This window comes from Ambystoma mexicanum, chromosome 10 (assembly GCF_040938575.1).
Source record: "Ambystoma mexicanum isolate Mex_15411 chromosome 10, UKY_AmexF1_1, whole genome shotgun sequence".
Lineage (NCBI taxonomy): Eukaryota > Metazoa > Chordata > Amphibia > Caudata > Ambystomatidae > Ambystoma > Ambystoma mexicanum.
Genome location: NC_090932.1, coordinates 1,075,076,591 through 1,075,094,985, shown reverse-complemented (window position 1 = coordinate 1,075,094,985; position 18,395 = coordinate 1,075,076,591). Strand labels below are relative to the sequence as shown.

At 42.6% G+C, this 18,395-nt stretch overlaps 1 protein-coding gene across 1 annotated transcript in view; it reads right to left on the bottom strand.

Moving 5' to 3' along the window:
- Positions 1–18,395, bottom strand: part of CDS2 (CDP-diacylglycerol synthase 2) — a 316,181-nt gene that overhangs the window by 60,777 nt on the left and 237,009 nt on the right. Inside the window, exons 7-9 of the mRNA XM_069618879.1 lie at positions 17,007–17,089; positions 9,850–9,937; positions 8,839–8,907 (exon numbers count right to left, since the gene is read on the bottom strand). Of these exons, the coding sequence (XP_069474980.1) occupies positions 8,839–8,907; positions 9,850–9,937; positions 17,007–17,089 (240 nt within the window). The remainder of the gene's footprint in view (positions 1–8,838; positions 8,908–9,849; positions 9,938–17,006; positions 17,090–18,395) is intronic.

Here is an 18,395-nt window from a genome sequence, read left to right as displayed (position 1 = left end):
TATTGTGTTAAAACCATGGCTAGTGGCTGGCTAGTGTTGTATAATACACAGTGGGCACGGTCGAAAACCATTGCTCATTGCATTTTATTATTTTAAAATATACAATGGACATGGACAAAAGATGTACAAACTGCCCAAGGTAAAAGGCCATGGCTAGTGGCCAATTAATATGTGGGAATATGTAGAGGGCACGCCAAAGATTGTGCCACTGGCCAGTATTGTGCTAAAGTCGGTGGCCAGTGCCTGATCAGTGTATATAATATACAGTGGACACGGTTGAAAGCTGTATCCACTGGTAAAGGCCAAAATCTATGGTTGGTAGCCTGTTAAGTGTTTTAAAATGTTCAGTGCACATGGGTGAAGGTTGAGAACACTGTCCATAACTGAAGTCCATGACTAGTACGCATTCATGTGTTAACATTTATTTGGCCATGCACACTGTCCATGGCTGAAGCCCATGCTTAATGACAGTTACTGTTGTAATGTAATTAGTGATGTCATCAGTGATGTGATCTGTGATGTCATCATTGTGGTCATAGGCTGTGGAACAGGGGGTGACTTTGGCTGAATTTCAGGGGTTTTGTTGCATTAAATTCTCACCTTAACGTCCCTGCAACTAATGTTCTGTCCTTGAATTTCAAAGGTTTTGTTACAATGTATTTCTCTCCATAACATCCCTGCAACTAAAGTGTTTTCCTCGAAAATATATATATATATATATATATATATATTTATTATAGTTAGGGTGAAACATATTAGGCAAAAGAAATCCGACAATTCTACTGCTAATACATTTTGACTTGGTGGACGGATCAGGATGACATTTTACAAACAAACTGTCATGTTGGGAAAGATCCATAAAAAAAATGAAAAGGTTACTAAGAAATAAAGAAAACGCAGTTTTGGGCCTACTCCAATTTATTTTCCCATAGAGAAAAAGAAAGATTTTTGGTCAGCCAACGTGCAAAAACCGCTAGGCAGATTTGGACCAAATAAGAAAACTTGGGCACGAAGCATTGACTCGAATTGCGGGACAGGTTTGGGGTAAATCCATCCAGGAGTTTTAAAAATATTTGACGGGGAAGGGCATGCCACCTGCTCCCAAAAAAATACCCATATCTCCATCGTGCTTTGCAGCAGAAAGGCTTTTTAGAAATGCACATTTTTCAAAAAATTCTATTGTGAATAACATTTGACTTTCTGGATGGATTTGGATGAAATTCCTCAAACAAAATGTTTGTCAAGCCCCCCCCCCTCATCCCCCTGCACACCCCCAAACAAGATTGGATATTTTGGGAACAATAGGTTAAAGATTTATTTTTTTAAATAATAAGAAAACAAAAAAGCACTGTTTGTTTTCGGCCTATCCCCATTATTTTCCCATACATAAAAAGTGCTGTTTATTTACATCCGTTGCGCGAAAACCCCAGGCAAATTTGAACCAAATAAGCAACAACTTCGGCACAAAGTGTTGACTTAATTTCCTTGACTGGTTTGGAGTAAATCCATCCAGTAGTTTTTTTAATGTTCAGCAAGTATCATCCTTGGTAGTTTGCGGCAGAGAGGCTAATAACTTTTCACTTGTTGAATGGATTTGGATGTAATTTTCCAAACAAAATGTTTGTCAAGAGCCCACACAAACTGGAAATTTTGGGAAGAATTTGATAAAAAGTGATCAAGTTAAGAAAACAAAAGCGCAGTTACCCCCATTCAGGGACGTCTTTTGGAGGGTCGCAGCTGCTAACCCTGCTGTCTCCCCCTTGTTACCCCTGGCAAACTGGTTGTGTGTATTTAAACTATATTTAAACTACCTGTGGGTATTTGTCAAAGTCCACTGGGCAGGGGAAGATGGTACCATCCCATTCGGTGGTCATACAACTAAAAGATCTTGGTAATATGGGCCTGTACACATGGATACTAACGCTACCTATGGTGATTAAATGTATATCATATTACAATGATATCACCATATTTCTCTTAGTGTACTGAAGAACAATGCTATGTGATGCCTCTGCCGCCTGTTTTGTCAAGGGGTGAAAAGTTGTGTGCCATCACTTCCCGTGATGTCACTTGGGGTGAGGTCAAATTACATCACTTCATGTGATGTCATCAGAGGTCAAGGGTCATGTGAGGTCACGTCTGCTACTCCTGGCATTTTGGTGAAATAACATGCCTGCTCCCATTCATTTTCCTATAGAGAGAAAGTGCAGTTTCTGAACAGCCATAGTGCGAAAACCACCTGCAGATTTGGACCAAGTAAGAAAAAATGTGTTTACAAAGTGTTGACTTAATTTGGTCGACGGGTTTGGGGTAAATACATCCAGTAGTTTTTTTTTTAATATTCAACAGAGGCATGGAGGTGCCCCATGCTCCTTAAAACCGTCTTATTTATCAGCTTTGGTGCTTTACAGCACAGAGGCTTTTCGGAAATAAAATCCAGCCATCTATTTGCTTGATACAAGCGATTCCCGCGATAGTACCCGAAGAAGCCGAAAATGAAAAACTCAAAATGCTAGGATGCCATCAAGCTTTGGAATGAACTCCCCTATGACCCGAGAGAGACTAATTACCTTCTCAACTTCAGAAAGAGACTAAAAAACTTGATGTAGTCACTCCTAGGAGAACACTGACTGTTTTAAAAGACAGGGCTTTGATGGCCTGACCTTAGGCGATCTATATAAATAGCAATACCAATACCAATTGCAATAGCAATCGCATCAGGCTAAAGGTTGGGACTGGGAAAGAGGACACTATGTCAAGTTGGTGATTTGGTGGTGGGTTGGGGAGCCAGTTACAGACTGAACATTTTCGGTTTATCGGGGGAAGACCACAGGAATTTCACAAAATTACCACGGCAACGCAGCAATAGGCGCTCTAAATTTATTTAGCATCACATGAAGTGAGGTAAAAGGCAATTGAGTCGAGTGAGGGGACCTGGAAAGAGGAAGGACACATGCTGAATGCCTGTAAGAATGGGGAAGACTTTTTCATTTCTAGCATTGCTTCATGTTATCGCAGGAATCGGCAAACCACTTCAGGCATTTCTGTTATTGAAAATGAGCACTGCAGCCCCGACATCTGATGGGCAGGGGGCATGGGGTGTTGGGTAAGAAACTAATGGTGTGACATGGCCAGTTGGTGCAAAATGTACAGTGGCCAAGGCCAAAGGCCATGGCTAGTGGACCCCGCAGAGACCTATTGGCTCAGTATGTACAGTGGTCAAGACCGAAGGCTGTCGCCACTGCCCAACGCCGAAGAGCATGACTAGTGAGCCCCAAAGAAACCTCCTGGTGCAACATGTACAGTGGCCACAGCCAAAGGCCATGTGGGCCACAAAGAAACTTATTAGGTCAACATGTGCAGTGGGCACGGCCAGTGGGCCCTAAAGAAACCTATTAGTGCAACATGTAGAGTGGCCAAAGCCGAAGGCCATGGCTAGTGGGCCCCAAAGAAATCTATTGGTGCAACAAATACAGTGGCCAAAAATGAAGGCCATGACAACTGGCTGTGGCCGAAGGCCATGGCAAGTGGGCCCCAATTTGGGCCAAATTGCCTTAAAAAAAAGACTCCCAAACTCCCACTGAAACCTCGTTCACCACCATCCCTCTGACCACCAACTCACCTGGCCTCGACCCTTTAAAATTCAAAAAAATATCCATCTCGGAAACCGAAAAGATCATTGCATCCCTCAAACCCTCCAACTGTAAGGGTGACAGCTGCCCAGCCCAGTTAATCGAGGATGCCGCAAGAGACTTAGCCCCATTCATAACCAAACTAATCAATGCCTCCTTCTCCACCAACACCATCCCAAGTAACCTAAAAGAGTCCTGGGTCCTACCCCTCCTCAGGAAGCAAACTCTAGATCCTGCTATTCCCACCAATTACAGACCTATCACCACGGTACCATTTCTCCTCAAGATACTAGACAGAGTAGCATACCTACAAATCCAGCACTATCTTGAAACCAACCAACTCTTAGGTACCCGCCAATCAGGATTCAGACCACAGCACGGCACAGAAATAGCCTTAATTGATCTTAAAGCACAGATTGACGAACTCAATGACAAGGGAAATACTGCCATGCTACTCCTCCTTGATATGTCGGCAGCCTTTGATTTGGTGGATCACGCAGTCCTGTGCAAACACCTGGCATCGCTGCCCACTTCTCAAATGAGGCTATAGCCTGGATCCAATTATTTTTGGACAACCGCACAATGAGAGTCTTCTCCACATTGGCATCAACGGACCCCATCAAAATAACTTGCGGTGTACACCAAGATTCTTGTGTTTCGCCAACTCTATACAATATCTTTGCCAAGCCCCTATTCGACATATTGGACAGACTGGGTGTCACCTACACTAATTACGCAAATGACACTCAGATCCTCATACCCCTTTCGGGCAATTTCGATACGGATACGGCCTTGGTACACAAAATATATCTCATCATTCAGGCATGGATGGCCACACATGGACTATGCCTGAATGATGACAAAACCGAAATCCTACTCCTCAGATCCACTGCCAACTTAAAAAAACTCAGCCCTAATTACTCAGCATTCAACATTGATGGAAATATAATCACAGTGTCCAAAACAGTAAAAACATTAGGCTTTCACCTTGACTCAGCCCTAACACTAAAGAAACAAGTTAACTCCCTTGCATCCTATACAGCCTACACGTGCAAGCTTATCAGGGATAGTAGAGCCTTCCTCACCCAAGCCAGCTGTATGATCATTGCCAATGCCCTAATACTTTCCAAACTTGACTATTGCAATGCTTTGTATTTGGGAGCCAACAAATACATCATTGACAAAATTCAAACATTGCAAAACAACGCCCTTAGGACTGCCCTCAAACTACCTTCTAAAGAACACATTTCCAACACTAGAAGAAAATACAAATGGCTCAAAATCAGCGACAGAATTGCACTTAAGACAGCATCACTCACCTTCAAATGTCTGAATAATGCTGCCCCCCCCCATCTGGCAGCTAGAATTGTAAGAAAAACCTCCACTCGCCCGACCAGAACCACCAACTCCTACTGCCTTCAGATACCAAAATTTAGACTAAAAGAAACAGGCGTCAGCAGCTTCCCAGTAAAGGCAGTCCAATACTGGAATGCTCTCCCACTCGACATCAGAACAGACCAGTCCTACTATAGCTTCAGACGGAATATTCTCGCATGGCTACATTCCAATGACACCCAAGATCAAGTACTATCCTTACCTATCAACCCGACTATACATATGTATATCTCTCAACTGTCTTATCATGTGATGTAATGTATATATTTATATTATGCATGTAACTAAGTTTTTAAGTAATCTTGTTTTCCTGCTCTCTGTAGCGCCCTGTTACCTTTGGGTTTGGCGCGCCATACAAAGTCAATAAACAAACAAACAAACCAAAAAAACATATTGGTGCATGGGCCCCAAAGAAATGTATTGGAGCAACATGTACAGTGGCCAAGGCCAAAGTCCATGGCTAGTGGGCCCCAAAGAAACGCTAGTATAAAAGAAACTGTGAAATTCGTTAAAAGAAGTTGAGAGTTAAGGTGATCACATTTATAGTGAAAAAAACATAGCAACAAAGCTTTTGGAATTCAGTGAAAAAAAACTTGGTTAAGAGAGTTAAGGTGATCAGATTTAATGCAACAAAACCCCTGAAATTCAGCAATCGCATTTCAAGCAAGTCCACCTTAACTTTGCACCCCTTGTTGCGTAGTGCATGACCACAATGACATCACATATGACATTACTGATATCACTGGTTTGATTTGTTACATTTTGAAATATGGCAACTCTGCTTTTTTACATGACATACATGTATATATTTCATACACAGTACAGTTCTGCCCTTGTTTCTTTAAATATAGTGTACGTATATCATTGTAAGGACAAACAGACATTTTTACAAGGAGAATATAAGCATTTATGTACTTTTGAAGGAAATATGTTGTATTAGAGCAAACATTCATATTTTATTTCAAAAGAAATAGTTGAAAATATCAGTAATACAATTGTACTTTCTATAATTAAATATTTACTTTCTAATCTTCATTCTTTTCTATAAATGTAATTATGTAGTACAAGTAACATATGTTTTTTGTATATTAACCAAACTTCGAATTCTTAGATTCTATACTATCACAATGCACACGGGTACGCACTCTTTTTTTTAATAAAACTTGCCACCTAGAAAAAGAATGTGTTCATGGAATGTTATTACAGTGAGGGGAATTGTAAATTTAAATGTGAACATTTACTATTTTCATAACACTTACTATTAAACATGTTTCTAACTCGATGTATTCATATATATATATATATATATATATATATATATTTATTTACGACTACATATACCTATTTTATTATTTTTAAAATACCTGAAATAGATTGAACTGAATCAGGTACTTTCCCTGTAACGAAGTATCGTAATTGCTTACTAATACGTGAAATTCAAACCATTTCAATAACGTTACATATTTCTATTTTAAATTGTATACGTGGTAAGTACTACAAGTGAATGCGCTAAATCAGCGCCAGATAGAGGCACGCACCTACCATCTTCGAGAATAACTAAGGGGGCTGCATACCTTCGGGGAGGGGGGAAACATGGGTACAAAGACAAACTGAAGTCACACCACGAAGGAAGGCCTCACAGCGAAATGCAGGAGTTGGTTGGGATGCCTTGTGGGTACCATCGGCCCAAGGGACTTTTGTATGATTAGCACAAGATAGTTCAAAAATATCCCAGCTAAACACATTTAGCAGGGATGCCCCCAGGATGGACCCTGCCCAGGATCCCCTGCTCCCAACACATAATCAACACTCCACGGGCCTGGGAAGAGAGAGACTGAGCTCAAACTGCACGTCACAGGCAGACGGAAGCAGCTAAAACAACACTAGGTGATGACAGGGCGGCAAGGCAATCCTGCGGGCACTCTAGGGCGTAAGGAAAGTGGACTTGAACCGGGGACCCGCTCACATGGCCATGAGTGCCTATCGGCAGGTGGCTATGAGAAGGGGAAGCAGAACCGAGTGGCGTTTCTGACAGAACCAATCAAACATATGTCTTTGTGTTCCTGGGAGATGGACAGCCTTCGGAGTATCCACTACAAGGTTTGCAAATGCTGATATCTGGCAGGTACTGTGTGAATGTCTCCCTTCCCACAAGAAGCAGGGTGTCTCGTGTTCTTTTCACAATGGTGCTGACCAATGGCAGTATGATAAAGTTCCGGTGGTCAGCACAAATGTTATTTTACTAATTGCAAACTGTTCCTGGGCGGGGTAAGAATCGATGTGGGGTCACATGGGAAGGCGATAGGTTAGGATAATGTTGATCTCTTAGCGCCATTCTACTAACACATGTTAGCTCTAAGGACAGGATGTAGTCCAACCAATGAGTTTCTTGGGAACCACAACAACTATGAAGAGTTTGAGCTACAACTGTTTCTAATTCCTAGACTTTTGTATTCATAGTATAAAACAAATGTTCGCTGTAAGCCCAGATGTCAGCTATCATCAATTAGTTCCAGGTCACTGTTCAGTTTGATTTATGCTCACCCAGCTGTAATAAACAGCATTGCTTCTAGCCCGGTGGGTGATCCTTTTTTTTTTTTAATTACGAGTTTAATGTGGTGGGATTGGAGGGCCACAGAGTACACTTGTGTATGACTGTATTGTTCCATGTCATGTTATTATTGTTGAGTCTAATAAATTAAAATATGTATCAAAAGAGGTCAACACAAATATTCAAATTTATATCATCAGTAATTTCATATATATTGTTAATCTCATCAATGATGTCATGTATGATGTCATTAGTGACACCATTGGTGATGTCATGTTTGATGTAATTGGCGATGTCGTCAGTGAGGTCATAGGCTGCGCATGGGTGCAAAGTTAATGTGTACTTACTTGAAATGCGAGTGGTGAATTTCAGGCTTAGGACGATTTTACCGAAAACAAATGGTCGCAATGACCAAAAGTTCTAAAAATGCTACCACCAAAGGTTCGAACACCAAAAGTTCAAACCTTTGGTGGTAGCATTGTAAAAAAAAAAAAACAGGGCTGCAGGGGTGTCCCCCGCATCACCCTGCTCACTATACTTTATGGTATAGTGAGTGGGAGCTGTGGGGGACATACCTGCAGCCTTCCGTTTAAAAAAAAAAAAAGAAAAGAAAAGGACCCTCTGGTGCCGGTTCCTGATCACGGAAGTGAAAGGGAACTGGCGCTGCAGGAACCCAGCGTGAAGATGAGGTAAGTGGGGTTTGTTTATGTTCGAGGTGTGGGTGGGGTGTGCTGAGGGTGTGGGTGAGGGGGTGTTATGGGTGTGTTGTGTGTGTGGGTGTGTGGGTGTGAGTATGTATGTGTGTTTGCATGAGAAAGGTGCGAACTTTTGGTAGTTCGCACCTTTCTCATGCGAACGTTTTGCCCGCAGTAGTTTCAACCGCGGGCAAATCACTTAGATTCGAATTTCAACAATCAATGTGATTTGGTACTCATAGCAAGGGTATTGAAGTAGTGAGAGCAAACGAGTATGCATAAAAGTGGATGTACCTGAAATCAATATTAGGAGGGATAGCTCTGGCCAAATTCTGCAGCGCAGAGTATTTTACAACCTCCATCTAAATTCAGGAGGGGAGCAGGGATTTCCTTCAGCAGATGACAGTAAATTCCACAGATAGAAGGCAAAGCATGTACAATCACAATATAGACTGAGGACCTGGCAGAGCAGAGATGCAGTACATGCTTTCAAGCGAACAGCCAATGGCATGACAACCTGTGATGAAAAAATGCACAGCTCAGAGAGAAAATAAGGAGGTCATACCAGCAGCCCAAAGACTACAGTGGAAAAGAATCCTCCCATGAAACCTTCCCAGGTTTTCTTTGGTGAGAGCTGCAGAGAAAAGAAAAGATAATTACCTTCAGAATAAAATTGCCTGCCTTGGAAAAGCCCTTCCCACCGATGCTAGAATATGTACAGACACAAAGAGACCATCGCAGATCTCGCTTCATCTATTCACGCTCCCAATGATGTGCAAATAGCATTTCTTTCTCTGGGAGGCCCACTGCCAGGGCTGGTCACTGCATTATGCCATGGAATCAAGGGCTCCATAGTGGAGGCTCTGGGTTCCCATACCGGCATAGTTGATAGTTTTCCTCTGGTGGCAGAGGGCACAGAAGTGAAACTTAACTCTTACATGCAACATATTGCTGCATGGTGATGAATCTATTGTCAGTTTAATAAAGAACAAGACCAGGAGTCATATGGGAGTGAAGGGAGCAGGGGGAGCCGAGTCAAAGTGTGTCCCCTATGGAGAAGAGGGAGGTCTGGATATGCAGTTGGGTTAGATGGTTCTCTTGGCAACATCCAACATGCAAACCTAGATGAGGCCTATCACTGATATAAAGCTGGAGTGCACATTGGCTTGGAGAATAAACAGACACTGAGGAGCAAAAATGAAAACCTACAGACCACACAAATCCTGTTGCATTGAGCAACCAACTCTTAAACACCATGGCTGGTGCCTGGGCACCAGCGCCACCATTACTTTCCTGTACCGTGCCAAGAAACGTACACGCATCACTTTCTGTGACATTATGTTCCATGATCCTAGAGTAACGGGTCATTATTAAGGTACTACGATATGAAAACATGACTGCCAGCATATTGATCTGCATCAGGTCCAGCTGTGGGCAGGGGCCAAAGAACCTGCTAAGTGCAGCACCCAACCCAAAGCACTTTCACTACCTCACAACGAATGTAAAAAAATACATACGCCCTGGTGAAACTGTCCATACTTGCCAGCATTTGCACACCGCAGTAAACCATACTGACCTTAATAAGGGGCGTCCGGCCGAAGAAGAAGCCAAACATATAGGCCATGATGTCATTGCAGATTACACAAGAGATCGGGACGATGAACCTAGGAACAGAAAGAAAAGCATGACAGCGTCCCAAAAACACAAAATATCTCATTTTGTACAAGAAAAGAAAATCCATTCTGCAGGAACATAGACGCCTGCAGGGCTGTAACATCTAGCCACCTCTTTTGCCTCCTTCCCTCGCGGGTACGGCAACACCTGAATCAGATTACCTGGCCCCTCTGGGCTCATTTCCACTCCCTCCTCCTCCCTTCATATCCTAAATAAACTGTTACCTGCTGAGCGGTCTTTGGTACCAACATGCCTTCAGATTCGCTAACATTCAAAATCCCCATCAAAACCGACAGCAAAATGGCTATTCTGGAAATGGCTGCACAGAGTTCAATGAGTGAATACCTGGGCGGGGGATAGGAATTGAAGGAGGTTTGTGGCATGTAGGGGCTGTTCGAGTGCATGTACATTTGAGGCGCCATCTCTCTCGTTTCGTCCCGGGGACCGTTAAAATGTTCGCACAGCACATGACGCTGGCGCGTGGTAGTGTTCGACCTTTTATGAGCTAAATAGAGGCCGAGCTGTTCTGATAAAGGACATGAGATTGTTTCACACTTCTTTTTTTTTTTTTTTTAATCACTTTATTTAAAGATTCGAACAACAAACAAAGAAAAAACGATCTCCAGTACATTGCATCATGTTCAAATCACAAAATCTTAAAAGAGACTTAGAATAAATAAACAGAATAATGCTGAACACATGAACCTCGATAATAATTGCAAAAAACAAATACAATTTGAACCAAAATTCCTGATACTCAACAATTAAGACAGACAACAAGAAACCAAAACATATAACAAACACACAACGGAACAGCTTCCCAACTCCAGACATATCAAAGCATCCCCAACTCAAGGAGGGAATTACCCCCCCGGGTTTAGATCCCAACCTTCAGCCAAATAGATCATTGAAAGGTCCCCAAAGTCGAGAGTAACGGCTTTCTCTACCTTGTCCAATAAGCAAAACTTTATCATAGTTTGACAATACCTGCATATCTGTTAACCACCCATCCACACTCGGCTTCTTCCTTGACTTCCAGACCCGTAGTATTTGTTTCATTGCTAAAACCAACCCTTTATTGATCCATTCCGTACAATCCCTAGCTCCGTCTCCTCTACCTCTGTTGGATAACAAAATAGTTGAAAGGAAAGAGCGAGGAAGATTCTCTTCTAATACAAGGTCCAGTCTATCCAATACCCCAGTCCAGAAATCAGAAACTCTCGGACACGTCCATAACATATGCATCAAAGAGCCCACACCACATCCACAACCCCAACATGAATCAGTGTCCGATAGACCCAATCTGGCCATCCTGGACGGAGTCCAATATAGTCTAAAGAGGATCCTTTGCCTGATATAACGCAGTTGCATGTCCATCTTTGCTTGTACTCCCACATGAAGTAAATACGTCCATTCCCGAACCGAGATGTCCACCCCAAGATCATCCACCCAGGCCTGGCGAAGCTTATCCCAAGCTCTCACATCACTCTCATCTGCCGGCATCAGTTTCAGATAAGTTGAAACTCCATACGATGCTGATCGGAGAAGTTCACACAATGCAGGCCTCTCATTCATGCCTCCATCCAGCATCCCTGTCCTTTCAGTCAAGAGCCTCTTTAAGGCCACATAACGATTTCTTTCTCTAGCTCCAATACCAAAAGAAGCTCTTAACTGTTCAAAGAGGATCATGTCACCATTATGCCACACATCACGGACTCTAAGAATGCCCCTACCTATCCAGCTTTTCCAGCATAAGGGCCTATTATCTAATTGTAAACATGCATTTTGCCATAAAGATGCATCATAGTGCAACCCATCATTTTCCTCTCCAAAGTCCAGAAAGCGCATCACCGCTTCCCTAGTCGCACTCATGGTGGGCAGCTTCTGTACTGAGGCGGGCAATTTAGACATTGAATAGAGGTCTCTCAACGCATAAGGCGAAAACTGATGACTCTCAATTATATACCAATTGGGAACATATTCACGAATCTCAGAGAAATATGGGGTCGATTTTTTCAAGAGAAAACCCGTGCAATAATTCATCAAGTTCGGGAATCCAAATCCTCCGTCCTTTACTGGACCGTGCAAAATAAATTTAGGAATCTTGGGCCGTTTACCTTCGCCCCAAAGAAAATCCCGAAAAACTTTATCAATAGAAGCAACATCTTTCTTCGTAAACCTCAAGGGAATGGACTGCATGATGTAAAGAACCTTTGGCAAAAGGACCATTTTAACAGCATTAACCTTGGCCCAAATTCCCAACTGCAGCCGGCCCCATCTCAATATGTCTCTTTTAAGTACCTCCAGTATCCTTGACACGTTGAAAGTGGTCATTCTTTTCAAATCCCTAACTAAATGTATACCCAAGTATTTCATAGTTCCCACCTCCCAGTGACAGTCCCAAGAGCCCAAGACATCACGCGGGACACTAACATCCAAAGGGAAAGCCGCAGTCTTCCCCCAATTGATTCTATGGCCCGATAAACGTCCCACCTCATCAAACATCTGTTTAAGTAGTACACATCCCTCAGCCGGATTAGACAATATCACTGTCATGTCATCAGCGTAGCAGAGAACTTTCATTTCCGCATCACCAAATTTAAGCCCCCGAAGACCTTGCTCTTGTTTCAAGTATAGGATGAGAGGTTCCAAGGCCAGATTAAACAGATACGGGGACAATGGACAACCCTGCCTAGTTCCCCTAAATAACAAGAAAGAGGAGGACATAACCCCATTGACCCACACCTTTGCACTAATATTGGAATTCATCGCCTTGATGATCTTGATGAATGTGTCCCCAAATCCCATTCTCTTGAGTGTGTGGTAAAGGAAGGACCAATTGACCCTATCAAATGCCTTTTCTGCATCCATGAATAACAACAATGTATCTCTGGTCTTTGTCTTTGGTAGGCCCATCAAGTCTATCAATGTCCTAATATGATCATAACCATACCTGCCTCTCATGAAGCCAACCTGTGATCCACTGATCAGTTTGCCTATGCACATATTCAACCTATTAGTCAGAATCCTGCTGAAAATTTTTAAATCTACATTCAGGAGCGAAATCGGCCTGTAATTCTCACATCTCTTACCATCTTTCCCCGGCTTCGGGATAACAATTACACAAGCTTCCTTCATAGTGGGACAAAGCATACCATCCCGCAGAAAACCATTATATAGATTGCACAGGTGCGGGACAAGAACCCCACTAAGTGTCTGATAAAACTCTACCGGAAGGCCATCTATCCCTGGTGATTTACCCTTGTTGAGCTGACCAATAGCTATTGACACTTCCTCTTCCTCAATAGGTCTATCCATCATTTCAGCTTGGTCCACATTCAAATTTGGCATGACAATTTTATCAAAAAAGGAGTCCATGTCTACCTGACTTGGGAACTGATCTTCTTGATATAAAGTTTCAAAAAACGTCCGAAAACCACTACATATCTCATCCTTCTTACTAATATGAACACCATTATCATCAACTAGTTTTTGGACAAAAGAAGTATCCGATAGTCCCCGTAACCTATTTGCTAACAGTTTTCCACTTTTGTCACCTCGTTCCCAAAACTTCTGCTTCATAAAAAACATACCTTTCTCATATTGGTCGTCCATCTTCTGTTTAAGTAAGTCCCTAAACCGTCCAACCAACAACTTATCCTCAGGTCGTTTGGACACTGCAAAATCTTTCTGCACTTTTTCTAGTCCCCTTTCCAATTCCTGAATCTCCGCCAGGGTTTTTTTCCGCACCCGCGATGTAATATTCATCAGTTCCCCTCTCACAGTCGCCTTGAAGCTCTCCCACACCATGATTTCAGATGCACTCCCAATGTTAATATCAAAGTAATCCCTTGTGAAACCGTGTAGAGAATCAGCAATCCCCTGTTCTTGTAAAATATGAGTTTTAAGTCGCCACTTAGTGAACCCCGACCTATCCTGTCCCATACCCAACTGCATCATAATCAACGAATGATCTGAAATACTCCTCTCTTTTATGGTCACCCCCCGCAAACCCTCAGCTAACCGCTCAGAAATAAAAAAGTAATCAATCCTTGAATGAGAGTCATGCACCGGTGAGTAAAAGGAGAACTCCCTCACTGTAGGGTTAAAAAATCTCCAAGCGTCAATTAAATCCTGACTATCCACAAATTCTTTAAAGGATCTGCTATTGCTTCCAGCAGTAAATCTACACTGCGCCGAACGGTCCATTTTACCATCAATCACACTATTGAAATCACCTCCTAAAATTACATGTTCCCCTCTCATCTCCCTTAATAGTGTCGATAGCATCTTAAGAAAAGGGCCACCACTACTACATGGACCATAGACCGAACCAATTGTGATTAATCTGCCTTCATACGTAACATCAATAAGAAGTATTCTCCCCTCATCATCCATCACCACTTTCTCCACCTGAAACATTAGGCCTTTGCGCAGCAGTATACCCACCCCCCTTGATTTGGAACCATAGCAATTAAAAAAGGTCTTAGTAAACCATCTATTTCGGAGTAGATGCACTGACTCATTCAACAAATGAGTTTCCTGGATGAAGGCAATATCCGTCTTTTCCCTCCTCAGTCTGTTCAGTACTTCCTTCCTTTTCCTCGGAATATTCAGGCCCTTAACATTCCAGGTACACATTCTCAAATCACTCAACGACATTTGAACTCGAATCACACCAGCTATATTGACCAATCATACTAAAGTTGGACAAATCCAAACCAAAAACTAAAGGGGAGCAGTCAAAGTAAAGCATACAGACTCCACAAAACCACACAAAACAATACAAAACAAACACAGACAATGCAATTTCAAGAACACATAATAGCAAATCAAACAATACACCCCGCAAGACTGTAAGGTGATGATGAGTGCAGTTATTTACAAAAAACAGTAAAGTCTCGAACTGCAACTACCCCAAAATCCACACCCAATGCATATACAATGACAATTATGCTAATATTCCATTCCCATAACCCCTAACACTATCCACAAAACTCATCGATCCTCCTTACTACCCCATTAACCCAACTACTCTACACTTCTTAAGATTAGTAAACAGGCAGAATTTTAAACTCCTTGCAATCTCTGCACTTGGTATGTCCGCAGGCGGCGTAGAGCTTGTTGTCATAGTCAGAAATAGTGTTAATCAGGGAACAAACAACTATGTGTTGGTTTTTTGAGTGAAAGAAGGGCGGGGGTTTGCTGGGAACGTTTCATTAAGCAATAATGCATTGGGAGAGCCATTACCGGTGGTAATAGCCTCGGTTACGGTTAAAATACTCCAACCAAATAAGGGTCTTTAACGCAAGCTTCTAGAACATTCTGTCAAATTAGGGAAGAATGTATTGTTCTATCCAAAGAATGTTTGGATAGAAGAGTAATGTCAGCCATTATTGCCCTTTACAGCTGCAATGGAACGCACAACGTTTCAATGTATTAAGATGGCGTCAATTGCGGGCTTGGCCATTTTCAGTGAGGACTGGGGCCAATAATAGCCCACCAAAGCAGGAATTAATGCAATTAGCACTGTTGTGGCAGGTGATAACACTGCTTTAAAAAAAAAATAGGGCACATTTCAGACATATCGCATTGGCCCAATTCCATGTAAAAATAAGTATTAAACATAATGAACGATGGAAGGAATTGTTATAGGAGGATAGAAAACGACCCTCTAAACTGTACTGAACGTGGCCAACATGTGAGCAGAGAGCACCGCCGGCAGGTGAGTGTGGATGAAGAAAGTTATTGGAGGGGGACAAACACGGCTGAGGGGCGGCAGAAATAATGGGGGGGAAAGAGGATGAAAGGAGACAAAAATGGCTTTGGGGAGTGGCACCAAAGGGAGGACTGCAATGCAGGCTCGTACCAGCCATCATCGGTCCACGTTCACAGCCTCCTGATTGGCTTGCGTCAGTCCCCAGGGTGATAAAATAGAGTTAAGTTCGATGTACGGGTTTGAAAAATCAGCAACAAGTCGTTAGCCGGCCATGTCTCAAAACCTCTTTCAGCAATATTTGGAGGACAGAATGACTTCCCACCTGGGAAACTGCAATCAGCAGCGCGGCAAAGAAGAGCTGCGTCGAGAAACGGAAGCAGCGGAGGACCACACGCACACAAAACAGCCCACGGGCATTGTGCTTACCTGGGAGAGAGCTTTAGTATGGCTCCCCAGTCATTGGAGAAATACAATCACTTAGGAAAAAAATCAGACTTTTTATGCTTTGCCTAATGGAAAATAGGGCCTCTATTTATGAGCTCTCCAAGGGTCCTGCCAGTGACGTGTTCAAATAGGACGCTCTGCCTCTACAGGTCTTTAACCCATATTTCTTGTTCTGTAGCTCTGTTTGATTGAGTATCAACCGAAGCCTTGTAGTGTCTTGGGCACCAACTTAAGACTTTGTACCATCATCAAAACTCCCCAGCAATTATTAATTACAAAGAGGCACTGATTAATGTCCTTAGGGTACCAGGGTTCTCCTTCTATATAGGTATAGGTAAACATTTTAGAGGGAGGAGTACACACAATTCAATGCACCAACACTTAGCCTTTATGATCCACTAAAGCCTTTAGGTTTCTCAGATTAATAGGATGGCGTTCTTCTGGCAAGTGAGCATCAGTGGTCAATATCATTACAGGATTGGAAAGTAGGGTTAAAACCAATCATCCAAGGAGAGCAACATCATGCATCGAAAGCAACATCACCAGACATGCTGGGGGGCATGATCTGAGGTCCATGATAATATTCAAATGCAGCTGGCAGGTGAGGCTGCAAAACAGTGATCCGCCAGGGGCATAACCATCACCTCTTGTAGGGTGGGAAGGTGGACTCCAAAAATTAGCAGAAACCAAACTTCGGGTCATTACTTGCCATCCTGGGGGGTTTGATGCCATCACCAAATATTTATGGGGACATCATTAGCCATTCATAAAGGACATATCCAGCCAAATACCTGTATCAATAGGGAGTGGGTTTAAGGGGCCATAACCATCCATCAAAGTGGAACAACACCAGCCATCTATCGGAAACACGGCCAGCAAAGCAACCTCCAACTCACCAGATCATGCCTTCGAACAAGTTGTGAATAATGAGGTGAGACTGAGTGACTACGATCAGGAGAGTCACGTGTGTCCAACCAAACTGAAAAAGAAGAGAAAACACAATGCGATTAGGAAGGCAAACTCCAGAGGTAACAGCCCTGGGCCAGATCACACATTCCATGACGTGAAAATGTAGTTTCCCCACTGACTGTTCAAAAACCCAAACTACTGTGATAGACAATGTTAACATGAACTCTAGTGTGGTTGTGCTCAATTTCTGGGATGGAAAGCTTCAATGGCAATATTACCCAGCTCAGGTTTCACATGGTCAATTTAAAATTGTTTTAAATAATATTGGAAGGAGGTCACAGAATTCATACGTGATGTTTTAAATAAGGGCATGATTAAATATTATATATAAAATACCTGTCAAGATACTGGAGTACTGAAGGGTCAGTGTTTCAATTTTGTAAATATGTCTACTTTAAGAACCCTTTCTAGTGACCTTCCTACTCTGTGTTAATTCCCAACCTATTCTCAGTATGTATTTATGTTGGTCCAATTCATATGGCACTGAGGAATAGGGTATGGTAACCTCCAACAAGGGGGAAGGAGCATGCTTGCCAAGCATATATGCCTTGTGCCTCCCCGCCCACAGTTCAACCACTAAGAGCCTACATCTCTGTTCCTTAACCACAAACCGGTAGGATTACTCATCATTTATTTAGCTGTTTTGTGGTCAGACAGAAAGCTAGGTTCACTATTGTTCAGGCAATTAACATTGCTTAATCATTGTGAGCTGCTGAAAGTAAACAAAATGATCTTTCAGTGGATGGATCCTGGTCCCTTGATAGGGGAGTAAGGGACTGGTCATGATGCAGTCCACAGTGCTCCTAAAATGTCCTCAAAGAGTGACATAATGATGTGCTTCCAGAGGTTGGTGAGAGGGAGGGTGCTTGACATGGCGAGGAGATGAGTATCCAGTGTATTCCACTGCATGCAAGCTGAAGAGTTGGAGGTAGCATCCTCATGGGTGCTAGGGAGGGATCTAGAAGATATGAACCCAGGAGAGACCCCTGACCTTTGTAAACATTTTTAGCATACAGATTTCTTTCTCCCCAATGTGCAGGCAGAATACAATTTGGAAAAGGAGACAGGCACAAGGTAGGCACATATGGCATTTTGAATCCGTTCAGCTGATTCCGGTGAAAGGCTGTTTAAGAGTGTGTCCACTGAGTAACACACAATTCAAGACCCATAGCCCATAGGGTCACCCTGCATAAGAACCAATTGCTACATGCCTTTCAAAAACAACTCAAGGAGGTATTTAATGGTTAATCTGAAAGTGCCATAAGTATGAACCAAGTGTGTAGTTAAGGAAGAACTAAAAATGGTATACGGTTTAG